This window comes from Microtus ochrogaster, chromosome 8 (genome assembly GCF_000317375.1).
Source record: "Microtus ochrogaster isolate Prairie Vole_2 chromosome 8, MicOch1.0, whole genome shotgun sequence".
Lineage (NCBI taxonomy): Eukaryota > Metazoa > Chordata > Mammalia > Rodentia > Cricetidae > Microtus > Microtus ochrogaster.
The window spans coordinates 30,272,889-30,292,369 of NC_022015.1; the positions used below are offsets into that span (position 1 = coordinate 30,272,889).

General features: G+C 43.1%; 1 protein-coding gene across 2 annotated transcripts in view; it reads left to right on the top strand.

Annotated features, from left to right (window-relative positions):
* Positions 1–833: 833 nt before the first annotated feature.
* The window catches only part of Glrx3 (glutaredoxin 3), a 31,222-nt gene continuing 12,574 nt past the window's right edge, over positions 834–19,481 (top strand). Inside the window, exons 1-5 of one of the 2 annotated variants that reach the window (XM_026781485.1) lie at positions 917–969; positions 8,037–8,145; positions 15,765–15,853; positions 16,008–16,082; positions 16,728–16,929. In XM_026781485.1, coding sequence (XP_026637286.1) covers positions 16,890–16,929 — 40 coding nt within the window. In that variant the 5' untranslated portion in view covers positions 917–969; positions 8,037–8,145; positions 15,765–15,853; positions 16,008–16,082; positions 16,728–16,889. Of the gene's footprint in view, positions 970–8,036; positions 8,146–15,764; positions 15,854–16,007; positions 16,083–16,727; positions 16,930–19,481 lie in introns of both variants that reach the window. The other variant, XM_005351430.2, reaches the window with a different exon arrangement.

Sequence of the window (19,481 nt, forward strand, 5' to 3'; positions counted from 1 at the left end):
GCCAAAATAAAATGTTGTTTCAAGCATGAAATCTGCTACTGTTACGCAGGCTGACCTGGAATCCACTGTATAGCTTGGGCTAGACTTAAACTTAAGGCTTCATTCTGCCTTAGCATGGGAAAAGATATGGAGAAGATACCAGAGAGTCACTGCCCAGGAAAGGGGGGAGATTTTGTGGGGGACTTTACCAGGGAACGCTTCAAGTAAGAGGGCAAGGAGGCTGGGCCTGGGTAGGAAGGTGTAGGAACTCTGTAAAAGGTGCCTAATTGTACTTAGAGGCAATGGGGCTGTTTAGGCCTTGCTGTGCCAAGGTTATGGGTAACAGGCGTCACAGGGTTGTAGCGAAGGGTTGATATTGGGGTCCAAAGGGCACCCCCAGAGGTGTTCGAGATCTCTCCAGGATTGAGGTATAAGAGCTGTCAGGGTAGTGCTTCAGACCCTACTGCCTCTCATTCATAGACTTCCCAGTTCATTTTTATGAAGTTTCATGTGAGATTTCAGCTTGCAAATGTTCTAAACTGACTTCACTAGGATTTACAATACACACACGCTTACACCCCTTGCTATTGTGGATTTCTGAGACCCAGGGAAGGTCCTGAGCTACAAGGACCAAGACATCTAGCTAGTTAGTACAGAAACACAAAGCAGAGAGGTTCCCTTAGCAGGACTCAGCGCCAAAGGACTATGACTCTTGGCCTTCCAGTTCTCCCGGCCCGGGGGCGTGGCGTACAGTACCGGAGGGCGTGGCATAGTGGGCCAGGGGTGTGCCCTGGCTGTAGGGGGCGTGGCTTTCCCTTGCGCAGCCTCTCGCGCGTCCTTTCCGCCCCATCGAGCCTCCGGCGCTCGATTGCGGGTGTCTGGCGGCGGCAGCATGGCGGCGGGGGCGGCAGTAGTAGCTGAGGCAGCGGCGGCGGTGGCGGAGGTCGGCTCGGCCCGGCAGTTTGAAGAGCTACTGCGCCTCAAAGCCAAGTACGCGGGGGCGGCGAGAGGGCCGGGGAACCTTCGGGAGGCGGGCCGGGGCCTCTGGACCCGGGGGCGGCCCGCCAGTGCGGCACGTCCGGAGCTGAGCTCGCGGCCCAACGGCGGCGGCCCTGGTCGGGCCTTGGAGGGACCGGTCCGGGAGGGCAGTGCAGCGGGGCGCGGCGGCCCCGGTGTGCAATGGACCTGCCTCCCAGAGGCTCGCGTGCAGCACCTCCCGAAGGACAGGCCTAGATGGCGTCCAGGGTTTTCCTGAAGCCCCAGCTGGCCTAGGGAGGGTCTGCTGCGGCCGGGTGCACCGGCACCTCGCCTTGGGCAAGACTTCCCAAGGCCAGTCCCGGGGGTGCGGCGAAGGGCGTGCACGTGGCTCCCTGTGACGCTACCCAGCTTTGGGCTGCAGAGTAGTGGGGGGAGAGGGAGTTCCAGGGACGACTGCCTGGGATCCCCCAACCTTAACCCAGCATCTTGCCTGCCAGAAACCCCACCCCCAGCTTCCTCCTCCTGGGTGAGTGGGCTGGTGTCCCCAGGGTTGTGATGGTTCGGGTAAAGTGCTGCAGTGGTTGGCGTACCGGAAGCTCTCTCCATTAATGTGGGGGCCCTGGTGTCTTCCCAGAGCAGAGTGGGCGGGTGGGAGGGTGATGGGCTGACTTGTGCATGGGGGAGGATTAAAAGAGCTCATTCAGAGACTGGCGATGTACCTAGTGCTTAATACACAAGACACCCTAGTTCAAACTCTAGCACCGAAAACAAAACAAACAAAAAACCTTCCAGTTCTTTCGAATTTCAGGTTTGCTTGGTACATTTTTTTTTTTTCAAAGAAGAGGAAGAAGAACATTTACCTGTTGGTAGAAGCTGGGTTCAGATTGGTCCAACAGTACCTCCCATTCTTCAGGCAGAGGCCTTGTGGATGACGCTGGGCATGGCCTCTTGGAATGATGAGGGCTTGTGTCAACACGCCCTTAAAAGTTTGGATTTAAATCATCCGAGAAGATTCTTTTATGTGTGTGTGTTTCACCTGCTTATCTCTCTTTTATATTTCATGTTCTCAATAGATCTTAGTGGGTGAAAGTTTATATGCCATTTGTTCTGCAAGTTCAAGGTCAGCTTGGTCTTCCTAGTGAACTTCAGGCTAGCCAGAGGGCTGTAGGGAGACTCTGTTTTAAAAAAATCAGAAAACAAACATCCAGTCCTCCCAGAGGAAAAAAAAACCCAAATAAGAACAACAACAAAACCTAAACCCATTTACATTCTTGACAATGCTGTGTGCCTTAGATGATTCAGGAGACATTTTCCCCTCCGCAGTGACTGATATGAATAGGCATCATGGGAAGTGCTCTGTGACACCCGGAGGGAGCTACTTTGTGCGGATGTGGAAGCCATTAAGAATGCTAAATAGCACTTGGGGTGCAGACATTTCCATGTCATTGCGGCTCAGTTTTAAAATTTGATGTGGGTTGAAATCTTTTATTAAACTTTTTTTGTTCTTTTATGTTGCGCTTATGTGTGTCTGTGGCCAGAAGGGGACATCAGCTCCTTTTTGGGAGAGTTACAGACTGCTGTGAGCCTGTGTTGTGTGGGTGCTGGGAATCGAACCCAGGTCTTCTGGAAGAGCAGTAATTAGTGTTCTTAATCATTGAGTCCGCTTGTGTGTGTCTGTGGCCAGAAGGGGACATCAGCTCCTTTTTGGGAGAGTTACAGACTGCTGTGAGCCTGTGTTGTGTGGGTGCTGGGAATCGAACCCAGGTCTTCTGGAAGAGCAGTAATTAGTGTTTTTAATCATTGAGTCATCTCTCCAGTCCTCCAGTCTAGACATCCCCCCCTTTTCTTTTTTCTTTTTTTCTTTTGAGACAGTTTCTCTTTGTAGCCTTGGCTGTTGTGAAGCTCACTCTGTAGACCATGCCTGCCTTGAACTCACAGAGACCTACCTGCTTCTGCCTCCAGTTCTGGGGTTAAAGGGTGGGTGCCACAACCACCTGGCTCAGAAATTTACTTTTTATATTAAAGTCATCTAATCTGATGTGTTAAGTTACTGAGATCTCAGCTCTTGTCTCTACAGTGGGGGTGGGGGTTGGGTATTGGTGCCATTTGTTGAGTCTGACTGATGGAGAACTGAGACTCATGGTCTGCTAAAATATTTAAATATTTTGGGGTGCAGTATAGCTCACTGGTGGGTGCATGTTCAAGGCCCTAGGTTTGAACACTAGTGCAGGAGGTAAGGGAGTTTATGTTAGTGACATTTTCAACTTGATCTTTCCATAAACGTCCTCAACGCATTGGGCATATAGGTCTACTAAGAGGGAGAGACTGGTTACATAACACTACACATCATCTCTATATCATATATGGAAAGTGAAACATGCCTCCATCAATGCTGATGCACGCATGCATGGGCAGCCTGTTTTTCATTGGGCTTCATGGTCTTGAGTTGATAGGATGACTGACCAGTTCACTTCCTCAAGGAACAGGTTCCACCAAGACACGAACTTGGATCACTGTATTCCGAGTCCAGAGCGTTAACTATTACACCACGGGAACTGGTGTTGTATCTCATATATGTGCCTATAATTGGCATTCCATGCTTAAAAGGCATGTAAACATAAGAATATCTTGTGCAATAAAAATAACTATTCACATTAAACACATGCAATGATGTTATCAAACACATTTTTATTTGATCTTTCTAGCATCCCAGGATGTAAGTTGTTTATAGGTGTGGGAGTTCAAAGAATTCAAAGTCATGTTAATGCCAGTGGAGCAAAACTCAGCTCTGTGTGCACACTGTTCTTCCTTCTCCCCCTCCTCTTTTTGAAGCAGGGACTTGTGTAGTGGAGACTAGCTTGTAAGGGAGGCGTGGCTAAGGATGACCTTGAACTCCTGATCCATCTGCCTCCACTTGGAGAATTTTTTCACGCTAGGGTTCATACTAACAAAGCCTGGTCGCCTGTTTTCTTTTATTTATATTTTTTTTGTTTTGCTGGGATTGAGCCCTGGGCCTCAAGCATACCAGACTCTGCCACTCAGCTACATCTTTATCCACCTATTGTAATTTAAAAAAAATAATCCAATATTATCAACATTTGTCTATGTCATTAAAAATACTTTGCAAATTAGATTTTTAATATATTTTAAATATTTAAAAATATTTTGATATTTTAAAGTATTTTGTTTTGGCCATTTAGATGCTATTGTTAGATCATAGTTTGTTTTGGTCTTTTTTTGGTTATTTTCTGTACTTATTTAACTTTTCATTTTATGTGCATTGGTGTGAAGGTGTCAGATCCCCTGCAACTGGATCTTTAGACAGTTGTGAGCTGCCATGTGGGTGCTGGGAATTGAACCTGGGTCCTCTAGAAAAGCAGTCAGTGCTCTTAACCACTAAGCCATCTCTCCAGCCCCCTTATTTTCTGTACTAGTAGTAAGATATATGCCTTCATAAATCTTTGTAGTTTTAATTTTTAGAATAAATACCTTTGGTTATATACTTTCTGGAAGGTCTTGGTTTTAATTTCTACCAACAGGGTAAGAATGTACTGTTTTTTTTTTTCTTTTAAGATTTCTTCACAGACATGTACATCCCACCTTTCAAAAGTACAGTATTGCTCTTGTGTAGCAATAGAGTGCAGTGGTTTTAGCTGTCTCGGAAGCACACTCTTAAAGTCCTGGAGTCCCTCCAACAGTGGCACCATCTGTCACTCTGGCTTGCCTGTGTTTGGACTTGATGTATATAGATTTACACAGTTCTACCCTGCTTACATTCCTTTCTTGGCCCTCCTTTCCTCCTGTGGTGGTTAGTAGAGATTTTCACCTTGGTAGGAGCTTCAGTCCCCAGGAGACCTGACTGTCCACGGGCATTTCTGAGGGATCTAGTTAGGTTAACTGAGTGGAAGACTCACCTGCTCTGCTCCCAAGTTCTGGGAGTAAAGGTGCGCATGCACTACCTTGTCAGCTAAGTATTTTTTCCCCCTTTTTTTCTCAAAATAAGCCCCTTGAATTGCTTTGTTAGTTGTTCTGCCACTGCCACACCTGGACCAGTTGCTAATACAGCTGGTATTATTTTCTTTATGAGTGTTAGTCTGTGCTCTGATTCCTCCCTTTGCCAATCAAGATCACCTTAGGTTCTCAGAAGCCAAGTCAGGATTTACCTCAAGGAGGCCCTGTTACTTTCTCCCTGTTTGAGTCATGGATGCAGTGATGTCAGTTTACCTCAGGTCATTCTATAGCAGATCATGGCCATGCTTATTCTCAGTGTCTGTCACATTCTCTAAACAGATGAATTAAGTTGTATTTGTTTGTAGTTTGTCATGCTCAGGAAGAACAGGTGTGTGGGGGTAGACAGGCTCTCAAGGTAGAAGCCCCTTTGTAAAAGTGACTGTCTTGATTGAATCATGATAGAGTGGGAATTGCGTGATAGCACTAAATGAGTGTAGCCACGCTTTTCCTCTGTGCTGCTCTTACCACTCCAGACTGTCTTGGGTATTACATCCAGACTTGTCAGTGTGGTTGTCTTTCAGTGTTGGAGTGTAGGGTGCTTTGTTCTATCTGTGGACAGTGGGTGTATTATGTGTCAGACTGCTTGGGCATTCTTTGACAAGGCCTTGTGGATCTGCTTTTCTTCTTGCCACTGTTAGGCTTTGGAACCTCTCAGATGCTCTAGTGGGCTGGGAAGAGTAGCCAGAGCCTACACAGGCTTCTGAGGGAGGGTGTCAAGTGTTCTGAAGGCTAAAACTCAGGCCTAGGCCCCTAGATTACTTTAAGGAGGACTGAAAAATGTTGTCTAGCTGAATGCCTGAGAAAGAGAAGTTTGCTTTTGGCTGAGGCCTAGAACTCATTCTTGTAAAATCTGCCGGATAGAAGTCTGTTTGGTGCAAATTGTAGCCCATCTAGGGAATAGACAGTGTGTCCTTCCTTGCCTTCGGTAGAACCTCTTATTTGCCTTTGTATTCTCTTAGAAGGCTTTGTCTTCATCAGTTCTAACTAGTCCCTGTGGTCCTGTCCCCCTTCCATTATTGAGGTGGTTTGTCTGGCCCAGCCTAACCTTGAACTCAATTTGTATCCAGTCTGGCTTTGAACTGGTGATCATTCTTCTGCCTCAGCCTGGGATTACAAACATACAATTTCACACTGGCCTTCCATTTCTGTTTCAGCATATCACCTAGCTTTATATTTGAGCAAAACCAGGACTTAAGGAATCTTCTGTCTAAGCCCTCCCCATCCCTACTTCTGACATGTCATTTAATCTATTCTTAATTCTCTGGACTGCAAGGCAGTGTTGTCTTTGCTCTGACTTACTTTCTCAACTCTCTGGAAACCTTGTATCTACAGTTGCCTCAGATTGTCAGCTCTCTGTCTGCACTGGTGTTGTCCCTGTGCCATACAAGCTTCTGGGGATTGGGATTTTTTTTTTTTTTCCCTTCACTGAAGTCAGGCTTGGCCCTCTATGCTGTTAAATTTCTCTGTGCAGTCCAGATCTCTTGAGGTCAATTTCTGTGGTGGACTTTTCCAGACAGCTCACTGTGCTGCTGTGGGACTTCTGCTTCTTTTAGCAGTTGGTGATGTTCATTGTTTGTTACTATTTTGTTACTCCTTCTTGCCATCTTCTCTTGACTTCTGCAAGACTCTGGACTTAAAACTCCTGAAGCCATCCCTCTTTTATTTTCTTCCATCTGGCCTGACTTGATGTTGATGAGACCCAGAGACACTGACCTCCAGTCCCCTCTGTCCACTCTGTGACATGGTTGATTCTGTATTTCTTGATTTCCAGATCTGTAGAGAACCTTGGTTGAGCTTAAGCCCTGGTACTAATACTCCAGTAGACTTCCTTTCCTCCTAGTGATGACCCTTGCCATCAGTGTCTATGCCAGAACTTGTAGTCAACCTTAGATTATGGTCTGTCACCTTTTCCTGCCCCTCTGGTTGTAACTTGCCTCATGCCCTTGTGTGTGTTAGGAGAACTTTTGTTGTGGGCAGGGTCCCACTTCTCACTTTTTTTTTTTTAAGAAAACTATTTATTTTAAATTATGTCTGTGTGTGAGTACTGTATATGTTTATGTGGGTACCCATGGAGGCCAGAACCTTGGAACTGGTGTCTGAGACTTTTGTGAACTGTGTGACATGAATGAGCGATGGGATCTGAACTCTGGTCCTCGTGAGAGAACAGTAAGCTTTCCCAATGCTGAGCCATCTCTCCAGCCCTTTATCGTTTCTTTTGTTTTTGTTTTTGTTTTCCAAGCCTGGGTTTCTCTTTGCAGCCCTTGAACTCGGATCCGCCTGCCTGTGCCTCACAAGTGCTGGGATTAAAGGTGTGCGCCACCACCGCCTGGCCCCTTTATCATTTCTTGTTCCATTCCTTGATTATAAGTAAATGTGTTTCTATTTTCTTTTCTCCATATAACATAGATTTATGGGTTGTTGTTGTTTTTTTTTTTTGCTCCACCTTGGGGAAGGATTTTATTGGAACTTAGAATTCTGTAAATCCAGGTTTCACTTAAATTTGAGATGGCTTCAAAGATAAGTCTTTATGAAGATAGTTTTATATGAAAATTACTAAGATTGGTAACATTGAGGCATCTAGGAAGTTAGCACTCTAATGGCTCCACTGTCAGTTCATATGGAGATGCTCAGAGGGTCCTTTGGCATATATGAGCAGTGGTCTCAGCCCTGCTTTCTGTAGACTTGCCTGTTAGGGCTTCTGTGTTCTTCTGTGGTTCCAGTTGTCCCCCCTGTCACAATGCTATGTGAGATTGATAGTATTAATGTGTCCACAGCCATTTCTCAGCAGCAGCTTTCTTGTACAGAAGTTCAGATTCCACTTTCATCATGGGTCTGAAAACATGATTGACGTGTCAATTAGTTGAGATGGATGGACATTTAGAACCACTTACTGGGGCTTGATCTTGACTCAAGAAATGCTATTAACTCGAATATTCGTCTAAGAGTCTGAAGACTGGTAGTGATTCTGAGCAGTACAGCTGAATTCTTAGTTTCCTAGGTTGGAGAATTTAATCTACACCAGTATTTGTTTCCAGAATTATTAACAAATGTGTTTTATTGGTTTACAGGTCACTTCTCGTGGTCCATTTCTGGGCACCATGGGCTCCACAGTGTGTACAGATGAACGATGTCATGGCAGAGTTAGCTAAAGAACACCCTCATGTTTCATTTGTGAAGGTACTATATATTTTCAGTCTTTTTTTCTTTTATTTCTGACTTAATGAGGTAGACTAGATTTTACAGTGTAAAGGAACAAGCTGTGAAATTCCAAATACTTGAATTTTGTATTGAATTCTGTTCTGTTTGTACTAAGTTATTCTGACAGGTCAGTAAAAATGTTGCATTTCTCATATAATAAAAAAATCCCTACAGAATGGGCAAAGGACAGAAATATTTGACAGCAAAAGCAGACCAGATAATTTACTGGATAATTTTGGTTTGAGAGTAGTTAATTAAGACTTCATTGAGAAAATATCTATGATGTGAAAAATGATCCTAGAAAGTGTATCTATGCATAGGTTGCTGTGGTCATTGGGGAAGATGCTGCTTTATCTGCCCCTCCTTTCTCTACCGAGCCCCTTGTTTTATTCAAGCCTTGGTTCCTACATTCCTGTTGTCTTGTGAGAAGGTGGACTCCAGGAAGTTGATGGCTGCTGGAGGTTAGCAGACTTGCTTTACACCTGTAATGTTAGTTATTCAGGAGGTAGTACTGTTAGGTTTAAAAACATGGACAGATATATTAGAATAATGAATTATTGGGAAAGAAGGTATACTGTATGTTCATAAGTCTTAATTCTTTTTTTTTTTTTTTTTTTGTTTTGTTTTGTTTTTCAAGACAGGGTTTCTCTGTGGCTTTGGAGCCTGTCCTGGCACTAGCTCTGTAGACCAGGCTGGTCTCGAACTCACAGAGATCCGCCTGCCTCTGCCTCCCAAGTGCTGGGATTAAAGGCGTGCGCCACCATCGCCCGGCCATAAGTCTTAATTCTTAAGAGTTTATTTATTTACTTTGAGACAGGGTCTCACAGCACAGACTGGCCTCAAGATCTTAGTTTTCTTGCCGTCCAGGTGCTGGAATCAGCACCTGTGCCCCTGTGAACCAATGCTGAATCCTTAGGATTTAAGACAAAACCCAAAACCGTGTTTTTAAAACTGTAAATTGTGAGTTCAAAAATACATGTTGACAAATATACCTGTATATGAGTTTAGAAACTATATGATGTGCTGGGTGTCTGTAGGTCAGAATTCTGTTTTCTAATTCTTAATTCCTTTGCTTGGTAGGCGATTACATTTCCTGACAGCATTTGTGTAGACAGCACCTGTGTGCCTTGTATTCTTGTATCTTATGGCTCAAAGTGCCAAGCGGTACAGCAAGATAGACATTGAGAAGGCTTACTCCATGTCTTACCTGCTAACCCTTTGTCCTTCCCCATAAGTAACCTGTTGTATTAATTTTGTATGAATTCTCCCAGTTTTTCTTTATGCAGATAGGGCAAATGTGAATATAATAGTTAGCTTTTTAAAATTTAAGGACTTATTTAAAATTCTGATGAAATGCATACATAATGTAACCTTAGAAGGTAACCCTAAAATGTCCAGTATAAATAATGGAAGGGTACACTAAACCTGCATGTTTGGTCAGTGATAAAAGATAATGACTACAAGTGAAATGAATGATTAAACACTTCAATCATGGAATTAGTCAGGGTGATGGTAATTGCTCCATGTCTGCTTTCATACAGATAATGTTACTGGTTTAGGTAACACACTGTTCTCAACTGCCATCTGAATGATTTATTTAAAGTGACTATAGAATTGCTTCTCACATTGGTACCAGACTTGGCAGTGAGATTTTAAGTTGTTCATGTGCTTAAGTGTTGCAGCGAGCCAAGAGTTCGAGGTGTGTGGTACTGCTGGATTGTCAGGGACACCTGAGCCTGACAGCACCTGCTGTTTAAGGGGATGGCAGCAGTACTCTCATTAATTAGGACTTCTAGAAGTTTCTGTAGTAAGGCTAATAATGTCCTAGCCCATCAGTGTCTTTTTTTTTTTTTAATCGTTTGTAGCACGAATAATAAAAATCCAGAGACAGAAATTGGGGTTCAACCAGAAAAACAAGGCAGTCAAGCCACTAGAGAAGTCTTACTTCTACCAAGGCTGGGCAACCACAAAGTAACCATACTAAAGCCTCTCTCTTTTCCCATTTTATATTCCCTCTAATGCTGGGATTAAAGGCTTGACTCCCTAGTACTGGGATTAAAGGTGTAAGCCACCACCACCTGGATTTGTTTATGTATTGAATTTGTGTGATTCAAGCCATCTCCCAAAACCTGGGATTAAAGGTGTGTGTCACCATTATCTGACCTCTAGAAGCTTTAGCTCTGCCTCTGGTCTTCAGGCAAGATTTATTTATTAAAATATAAACAATATACCACTATAATCTTTTCTTTGTGTGTGTTTGTTTTTGTTTTTTGAGACAGGGTTTCTATGTGTAGTCCTGACTGTCCTGGAATTTGCTCTGTAGACCCAGGCTGGCTTAGATCCACTGGGATTAAAGGTGTGTGCCACCTCTGCCCAGCTATCTTTTTGAGTTGGGAGTCTCACTATGTTGCCTAGGCTGGTCTCAAACTCTTGGACTCAAGCCAGTCTTCTGCATCAGCCTCTTATAGTTGGCACCTTAAGGATGTCTTACTATACCCACTTTTCATTTATTTGTGTGTTTTTTTTTAAATGTATTAGTTTGGCATTTTTGACCTTGATTTGTGAAACAAAGTGATTGTTTCATTCTTTGGTGATAGATTCACAATGTTACTTACATAAGTGATCTCTTTTGAATTAATCTTTTGGTTGGCATACAAAATAATTATTATTATTATTTAGTTTTTTGAGACAGGGTTTCTCTGTAGCTTGGAACCTGTCCTGGAACTTGCTCTGTAGACCAGACTGGCCTCGAACTCAAGAGATCTGACTGTCTCTGCCTCCTGAGTGCTGAGATTAAAGGCATGCGCCACCACCGCCTGGCAATATTATTATTTTGAAGCATAGTCTTATGTATCCTAGGCTGGATTGGAGCTTACTATGTAGCCATGGATGACTTTGAGAGTTTAGGAGTGATGGGCTTGTAGTGGGTGACATTGTGCCCTGGTTATATGGTACTGGGGGTCAAACCAGGACTTCCTACATGCCAGGCCAGCACTCTACAAACTGAGCTACTCCCCTAACTTAGTAGGTGATCTTGATTAAGGTGTTTAAATGGATTGTAACTATCAAGATTTTAGCTTTCCGATTGATAAGATACCAGTTCAGACAGATTAGCCACACGTTCCTAGTCAGTTGTGAAGCTTTGTTCCCACTGGAAGCTGAGAGGCAAGGCTTTCACATTCATTCTCTGTGAGTCCCTTGTTCCCTGACTTGTGACTTACTGTAAGATGCACTGGTGTTACCTCACTGGTGGGCTAGGCTAGATCCTTCTCTGTAGCAATTGCTGCCATATCCAGTTGAATCCTGAAACGTGAGTCCCTCTGTAGGCTCTCACATCTCTAAGTGCTTTGAGGAAATACATGAGCTAGTTCCATTGCTAAATACCTTACAAAAAGTTCAAGCTTATTCAGAATAGAGTGAAATAGCTAATTAGAATATTAAGTACTTTTGAAATACATAGTTGTTTTCTACCTAAAATGGAAGTTTGCTTTATTGATCTGTGTATGGGGATGGGTGAGTAGACAGATGAATTCATGATCTTCTGCCTTAGCTTCCTGGGTGCTGAGTTTACAGGCTTGTGATACCATTCTAGTGGGAATACATATTTGTCAATTAATTATTTGGTAGACTCTTTCAGAATATGATATTTGGAAGGGGGAGAAAGTAGGAAAGAGGAAGAAGGTCCAAGGCTTTGTCAATGATGAAAAGATTGTATGCTTTGGAAAAAATCAGATCCAGTCTGTAAGGAAGTCTATACTCCCTTCTTGCATTTCTCACTTGCCATGTGTCACAGTTGCATTTCCTATTGCTGTGATGAAATCCTCTGACAGAAACAACTTGAGAGAAAAGTTTATTTAGCTCATAATTCCAGGTCCATCGTAGCAGGAAAGTCAGCTTTAGAAGCTTGAGGCTGCTGTTCACATTCATATTCAGAAATAGAACAAGAATGATGCATGCTTATGCTTGGCTCTTACATAGCCCAGGACCCCCAGCCTATGGAATGATGCCACCCACATTGAGTGGGCCTTCCCGACTAAGTGTAAAGTTAAATTGGATAGTTCCTTCTCAGTCATTCCCTGAGGCCAGTCTTTGAGGTGTTTCAACCTTGTCAAGTTGAGAGCTAGTTAACACTGACCATTACTAACCATTCCACTTCAGAGTAAACTCTCTTAAGGATTAGAGTCAGCTGTTAGGGAGTTTTATGATGTTGCTTTAGCCAGTATTGTTTCATTGTATAGTGCAAAGGTTCTCAACCTGTGGGTTGCAACCCCTCTGGGGGTCGAATGGCCCTTTCACAGGGATCGCTTAAGACCATTGGAAGGAAAACACAGATATTTACATTATGAGTCATAACAGTAGCAAAATTGGAGTTATGAAGTAGCAATGAAAATAATTTTTATGATTGAGGGCTCACCAAAACAGGAGGAACTATATTAAAGGGTTGCAACATTAGGAAGGTTAGAACACTGGTATAGTGGCTGCTGTGTTGAGAGTCAGGGTATGGAGGAGTTACAAAGTTAAATTGCTGTGTTTCGTAGCTCCTGTACCATCCTTTGTAATTTTGGGGCCTGTGCTCAGGACCTCACATTTATGTTAGACAAGTGTTCTACTACTAAGTTACATTGAGGCTGTCAGAATCTTCAGGGATGGAGAGGTGTCTCAGCAATTACGAGCAAGGGACCTGGTTTCAATTCTCAGCACCCACACTCCCAGCACCCACATGGTCGCTCATAACTTCTCTAACTCTAGTTCCAGGGCATATGACCCCCTTCTCTAACCTCTGTGGGCACCAGGCATGTACGTGTTGCTCATATATATATGATATATATATATATACACATGATAAAAATATATAAATCTTAAGTTAAAAATAGGTTCCTTAATACCTATTTTATTCCTGCTCTGAATAGGCAGGTGTTTTAAAGAAAGAGTTCATGCTGTTTAGTTTCCAGACGCTTGTACAATTTCTCTGTATAAAGTGGTTGAGATGACAGTGCTAGTTATTGCCAGGAATAAATAAATTAGTGAACAAAATACCAGGCATTATCTAGCCTATAGTAACTTTCAGCTGTGAGCCATTTCTATAGCACTGACATGCCAAACTAAAGTAGAAGAGTAAGGCCCCTACAGGGCATGGTGGCACACACCTTTAATCCCAGGATTCAGGTAGATGCAGGTAGATCTCTGAGTTTGAGGCCATCCTGGTCTATATAGCAACTTCCTAGGTCAGCCAAGACTACCAGGGAACTCCTGTCTCACACTCCCCCAAAAGAATGAGTACGCTCCATCTTCTCACTTCTCACCCCTTTTCCCAGGCACATTTTAGGAAGGTTCTCCGGGGTAGGGAGCAAGTGGTTCCCACCATAGGCATCATTGTGAAGATGTAGCGGTGGGGGTGGGAAATCCAATCCCCAAAGTGCAATCTTTCTTCTGACTATAGTAGTAGAAAGCTACGTGTGGCATAATGACAGGCCCAGATTTTATAGTTCAGCGTCACTTCTGAGCTGTATCATTTCTCTATCTGAGCATAAGTCACCCAAGTCACCTTTACATTAGCCAGGTTTGTCCAGAGAGCCAGCCAGTGGGACTTGGAGCTACAGATAGGTAAGGAGAGTTGTTACAGGAATTGGCTCACCTCATCACAGAGCTTTAGAGCCCCATTTCAAGCTGAGAAGCAGGAATGCTGCTGTGCATGCAGTGTGCCAGAGGCCTGAGAACCAGGGGACTGATAGTGTAAAGCTTGAGAACCAGGGGTGGGAGGGAGCACAAAGGCTCAGTGACATGGGGTTCTTATTCCAGGGGGAGGGAGGTGTTCCAGCCTAAGACCTTTCCTTTATCGTTCTTTGTTCTGGTGAGCCCTTACCCCTTGGGTGATGCTCACACGTTTGGTTTGTTTTAGTCTGTCTCTCAGGTGAAACACCGTTATCGGCATGCCCACAAGTGATAGTTCACTGGTTATCAGGTCTATTCATCTAGTTTGTACAAGGGCTCATGGTATGGAGCTGACTGTTCATGAAAGGTAGCTTTGAGCTCCTGTACATGCAGGTCATTTAAAAATATTTTCTATTTTCATTACTGAGACCATTATACTATATTGGAACCATATTTTCAAAGAATTTTGAGTGCAGCAAAGACTTCTTTCTGTGGTGCTTGGGGTTGTACCCAGGGCATGCTAGACAAATCCTGGGAGCCTCTACTCCAGCTCTACAAAGGTGTTGGACCATCAGATGGTGCTAATGTTCTGGAGAACTGTTGTGGCTTTAGCGGACATCCTGTCCCCTTTTCTGTGTGTTTGTCTGTTCCCATGGCCCCTGGGAGGAAGAGCTAGTCTTCTGGAAGCTGGTTTGAGGGGAGGCACTTGTAGTGATCTTCAGGCAGGAATGGCAGCAGGGATCTAGTTAAGTAACACATGAGGCATGTGTTAGGGTGCTGTCTGTTCTGGTCCAGGAATATGTGCCCTCTTAATGTTGCTCAGGTGCATTGGAGATAAGGTCTCTTTCTGAGTGACTCTCAGTTGTCAGAGTTAAAGAAAAGAGTGAACTGCTGGGTGACATTGTGGGCACACTTTTGGTCTGAGTATGGAGCTATGTCAAGAAAGAAAATAGCACGCACATTCCTAACTGCGGTCTGTTGTAAATGTTTGTGTCAGACAGCTTTCTCTTTTTGTCCTTTTATCATAAGAAAGGACAGCCGTCACTGATTGAATATTTAAGTATATTTGAAAAATGGAAACAATTAAAAGCAATATTGCAGAAGGCACTAAAAGCATCCTTATAAAACCTGTGAAAAGGTGAGACAAGGTGGCATGAGCAGGCTGGACAGTGCTCCATAGGCCAGGCATCGTACAGGTAGCCTGACTGGGTACAGCAGAGGTAAAAATCACATTTCAAGCCCAGTGGAAATCTTTCACTCTTGGAGAAATTCAGTATATTATTTTAAACACATTTAACAATATAATTTATCAATAAATTTTATTTCCTATAGGTATAATGTGAATACAGGTTTTTATTGGTTTCAAAAAGTTTATATTAAATTGGCAGTCCTATGAGAGGAAAATATAATATTTCAGTTTTTCTCAAAGTATATTTATAAAGACCTTACGTAAATAGCTTATAGTAATTGTGTTCTAATTATCTAGAAATTGTGTTTTTAAATCTTTTTGAAACCTGTGTGCCAGATATCACCATACCTTGTTTGATGGGGGGCCCCAAGGAAATGATCAGACCAGATACGGTTATCTTAGTCAAAATGAGTTCATGTGTTTGAATAGACTGGAGAACAAGCAGCCAAAGAGGCTGTTTGCTTAGTGTCCAGCAGCCATGCAGGGGTTAAAAGTAAAATTTATCAGACATCAATAGTTTATTGAAGAAATACTCCTTTTTGCTTCATAATTTGCAGAAAGCTGCAACTGTCAGTCATGATGTACTGCCTCTTGAAATTAGTCAATAGAGCAAACAGCAAGAATTGCTGTGGGCAGAAAATAAGCACTGTAATCATGACATAACTGGGGTCAGTGATTTATGGATTTCAATATAGTAGTAGCTGCATATGATTGAAAATTTACTAGGTCACTAGTGCACCAAAAATTTTATTCACAGCCTCCAGGCATCTTTTGAAATGTGCAACAAAATAAAAACCTCTGAACCTGTTTTGACACTGCAGACTCCGTGGATGACATGCCAGCCCAGTGAGTCTCATTTAAATGTAAATGTGTCATAAACTTTTGTCCTATAGTCTTAAAATGCCATGGACTTGAAAGGACAGTGCATGTGAAACTGATTTACATAGCAAAGTATAGAAAGAACCAGTAATAATGAAGCTTGGATTCTTTTATTTTAAAGCTGGAAGCCGAAGCTGTTCCTGAAGTATCTGAAAAATATGAAATTAGTTCTGTCCCCACCTTCCTGTTCTTCAAGGTAAGGATGAGAGAGGCACCAGCAATGGTCCATCTGAGTGGCTCCTGGGACTCTTCTGTTTTGATTCTTTAATCCTCTTCTGATCTCCTTGGTTACTCCTGGCCTTGTATATTTTTTTTTGGTATTCTCTCTTTTTGCACTTATGAGGACCATGTTTGTTGCTTGCCATGGGCAGTGGGCAGCCCACAGCTAGAACGGAGCCTCCTGATCAGAATCTAGACTTCTCCTGCAGACTTAGTACTCCCTGACGCAGGTTTGAAGTGGGTTATTGAGGGCATGTGCCTGGATGTGAGGAGACATCTGGCTGGTTCTAGTTGATTAATGACTCCTTGGGAAGCAAGTGCAAATCTTTGCTTCCGGGCACCAATGGGTATTACCACAGCTCTCCAAAACTTCATTTGTGTTCCTTTCAAGTTGGTCTTACTTTCAGATGTCAGTGCGTACCCAGTATGTTCCAAAATAGGTGTTTCTAAGTGAGAACAGTACAAGCAATTGCTAAACAGACTCTCTTACTTCACTAATAAAAGGGGATATCTTTAAAGATTGGCTAGAGCTATGTATTTTTTTTTCTGTAAGCTTGGAGTCTAAAATATAGATAATGGTGAAGGAATGCCACTTTATTCTAAATGACATTTCAAACTTCAGAATTCTCAGAAAGTCGACCGGTTAGATGGTGCACATGCCCCAGAGTTGACCAAAAAAGTCCAGCGACACGTGTCTAGCGGATCCTTTCCTCCTAGTACTCATGAGCATCTTAAAGAAGATCTCAATCTTCGCCTGAAAAAGTTGACTCACGCTGCCCCCTGCATGCTGTTCATGAAGGGAACACCTCAAGAACCACGCTGTGGTAAGAAGCTAATCCTGATGATGGGAACAGAACATCCCTGCCTGAGTGGATGTTGTGGATATGTGTGGAATTAGGCGTGTTACTCATGCCTGTGTCATCATCACACAAGTCAGTGGTAGCTGTCAGTGTTTACTATATACTTGGAGGACATGGGGGCTGGAGGGGAGATCTTTGGAAATCATCAGGTTCAGGCTTTTTATGTTTTATATCTGAGTTCTCAGCTATGAAGGTTGCTCACCTAGAGGCAGAGCTGGCAGGGATTAGGTTCCAGCTCTATCTGTCATATTGCTATCTCTGGCCTGTGTAAATTTTTTTTTTTAAAGATTTGTGAGAGAGAGGGCATGTGCTTGCACGTGTGTGTGCGTGCGTGTGTGTGCATGTGTGCGTGTCTGTATGTCTTTGTGTATGAGCATAGCATGTAGGCAAAGAGGCCAGAAGAGGGCATTATATTCTTTAGAGCTGCAAATAGAGGTGATTGTGAGCTACCCAGCATGGGTGCTGAGGCTGAAACTTGGCTCCTCTGCAAGGACAACGAGCACTCTTAATCTGGGCTCTTTTAATCTGGGTCGTTGCTCCAGCCCTTTAAGATAATTATTTATCTGTTTGTCTGTGAATGTAGATGCATGCCAGAGGAGGGCGTTGGGTGTTCTTTGTCAGTTTTCACCTGTTTCTTTGAGGCAAAGTGTCTGGAACCTACTGGGCTGGCAAGTCGTGTCTCTATCCTCTGGGAGCTGGAGCCACAGTTGTTTACTGGACGCTTGGCTTGTTACGTACATGCTGGGATTCACCTCCAGTCCTAGTGCCTGTGTAGCAGGCAGCCTCAGCTCAGCATCTCTGGCCTATGCAGTTTTGCTCTGAATGGTTTTCTTTCTTGGTAGCCTCCTTCTCATCTTTTTGTTCAGATTTAGTAATTTAAAAATTACTAAATTTCATTAGGGCCTGGGCCTGCCTGTGTCTTTTTGCTTTCCCTCTTGTGCTTACGTGATGGCATTTTTTACCCACTGCTGTCACTTCTGGTTGATAGTTAGTGGATTAAAGATCACTGAGTCTTGGCTTACAGGCACATGTACTTTCTGTACGTGAAGATGCTGGTAATTTTACCCTTAAATAAGTTTTGTAATTATTTGACCCCTCTGGTATTGAGCTTATGTAGTTTTCTTTTTACTGTGCCTACTACATTATTATGCTGCATAATTGAGTTTTTAATGCCTTTTGATGATTCTGTTGAGACTAAGGATATGTGTTTCAACTGCACTGGAGGGGATTTATTAAGATAGGTGGCAGTAAAGTTGGATATGCTCTTGATAGGATTACTGAATGTCCAGTGTGACCAGAAAGAGCCATGCTGCCTTTCTGAGTATGTTCAGGTTAAAGTCTTCCTCTTGTCAGGAGGCAGTCTACTTCTAACAGTAAAACATCGTGCTAAGTTCTATTAAAAAGATGAAGAAGTGATTCCTTTCTCTCAGTTCTGCCTGAAAGATTTCCCAGTAAAGCAATGACATGAAACAGACAGTTTTCACAGTGCTTTCTCGTTACTTTATTTTAGTGGAAGTTGGAACTGTTGCCCTCTCTGGTGCTTAATGTAGTCTAGTTAAGGACTTACCTACATTCTAGTTGGAAGGACGGTGAAAAGGCCTGCAAAATATGTGCAAACCTGTATGACAGGCTATACATACAAACCCAGAGTCAATCCAACCCAACTGTCACACTCTTTTAATCTTTTCTAATAACCTAGTAATATTGGCAGGAGGCAAAATTGGCTGGGAAAGTGTTACCAGGCAGCAGGGAAGGGGGTTTGTGTCTTTTACTGTACTTCAGCCCTGCTCAGGAACTGGGTACAAGTCGGGTACCACCTTGGATTTCAGCTGCTCTTCAGGGAGCTAGCATGGTTAGGGTTAGTCTTGAAAGGCCTTTCAGTCCAGGGGCTAATTGTTTAAATGTATTAATGACAAACATAGAAATAGTCATTTTAGGGGACTGGAGAGATGGCTTGGCGGCGGTTAAGAGCACTGAATGTTCTTCCAGTGGACCCTGGTTCAATTCCCAGCACCCACATGGCAGCTCACAACTTTCAGTAACTCCAGTTTCAGGGGATCTGACACCTTCACACCAATGCACATAAAATAATAAATCATAAAAAATACTTCAAAAAGATAGTTATTTAAAAAAATTAACTTTTATGTTAGCATACATTAGACTGTGGTATCTTCCCCTCCTACATTATGTTAAGCTCCTTCCATTTCCAACTGGTTCTCCTTCCTTTATTAGTTCCTTGCTGCTTCCACAGTGCCTGTACTTCATCTGTCTCTTTCCCACCCACTTAGAGCTCCTCCTTCGCTCCCTCCCTTCCCGGTATTGTGGCATTCCCCATGTGCACACAGATATGCCTACAAATACACACATCAAATTTTATTATTATTATTATTATTATTATTATTATTATTATTATTATTATTATTTTTTTTTTTGGTTTTTCGAGACAGGGTTTTTCTGTGGCTTTGGAGCCTGTCCTGGAACTAGCTCTGTAGACCAGGCTGGTCTCGAACTCACAG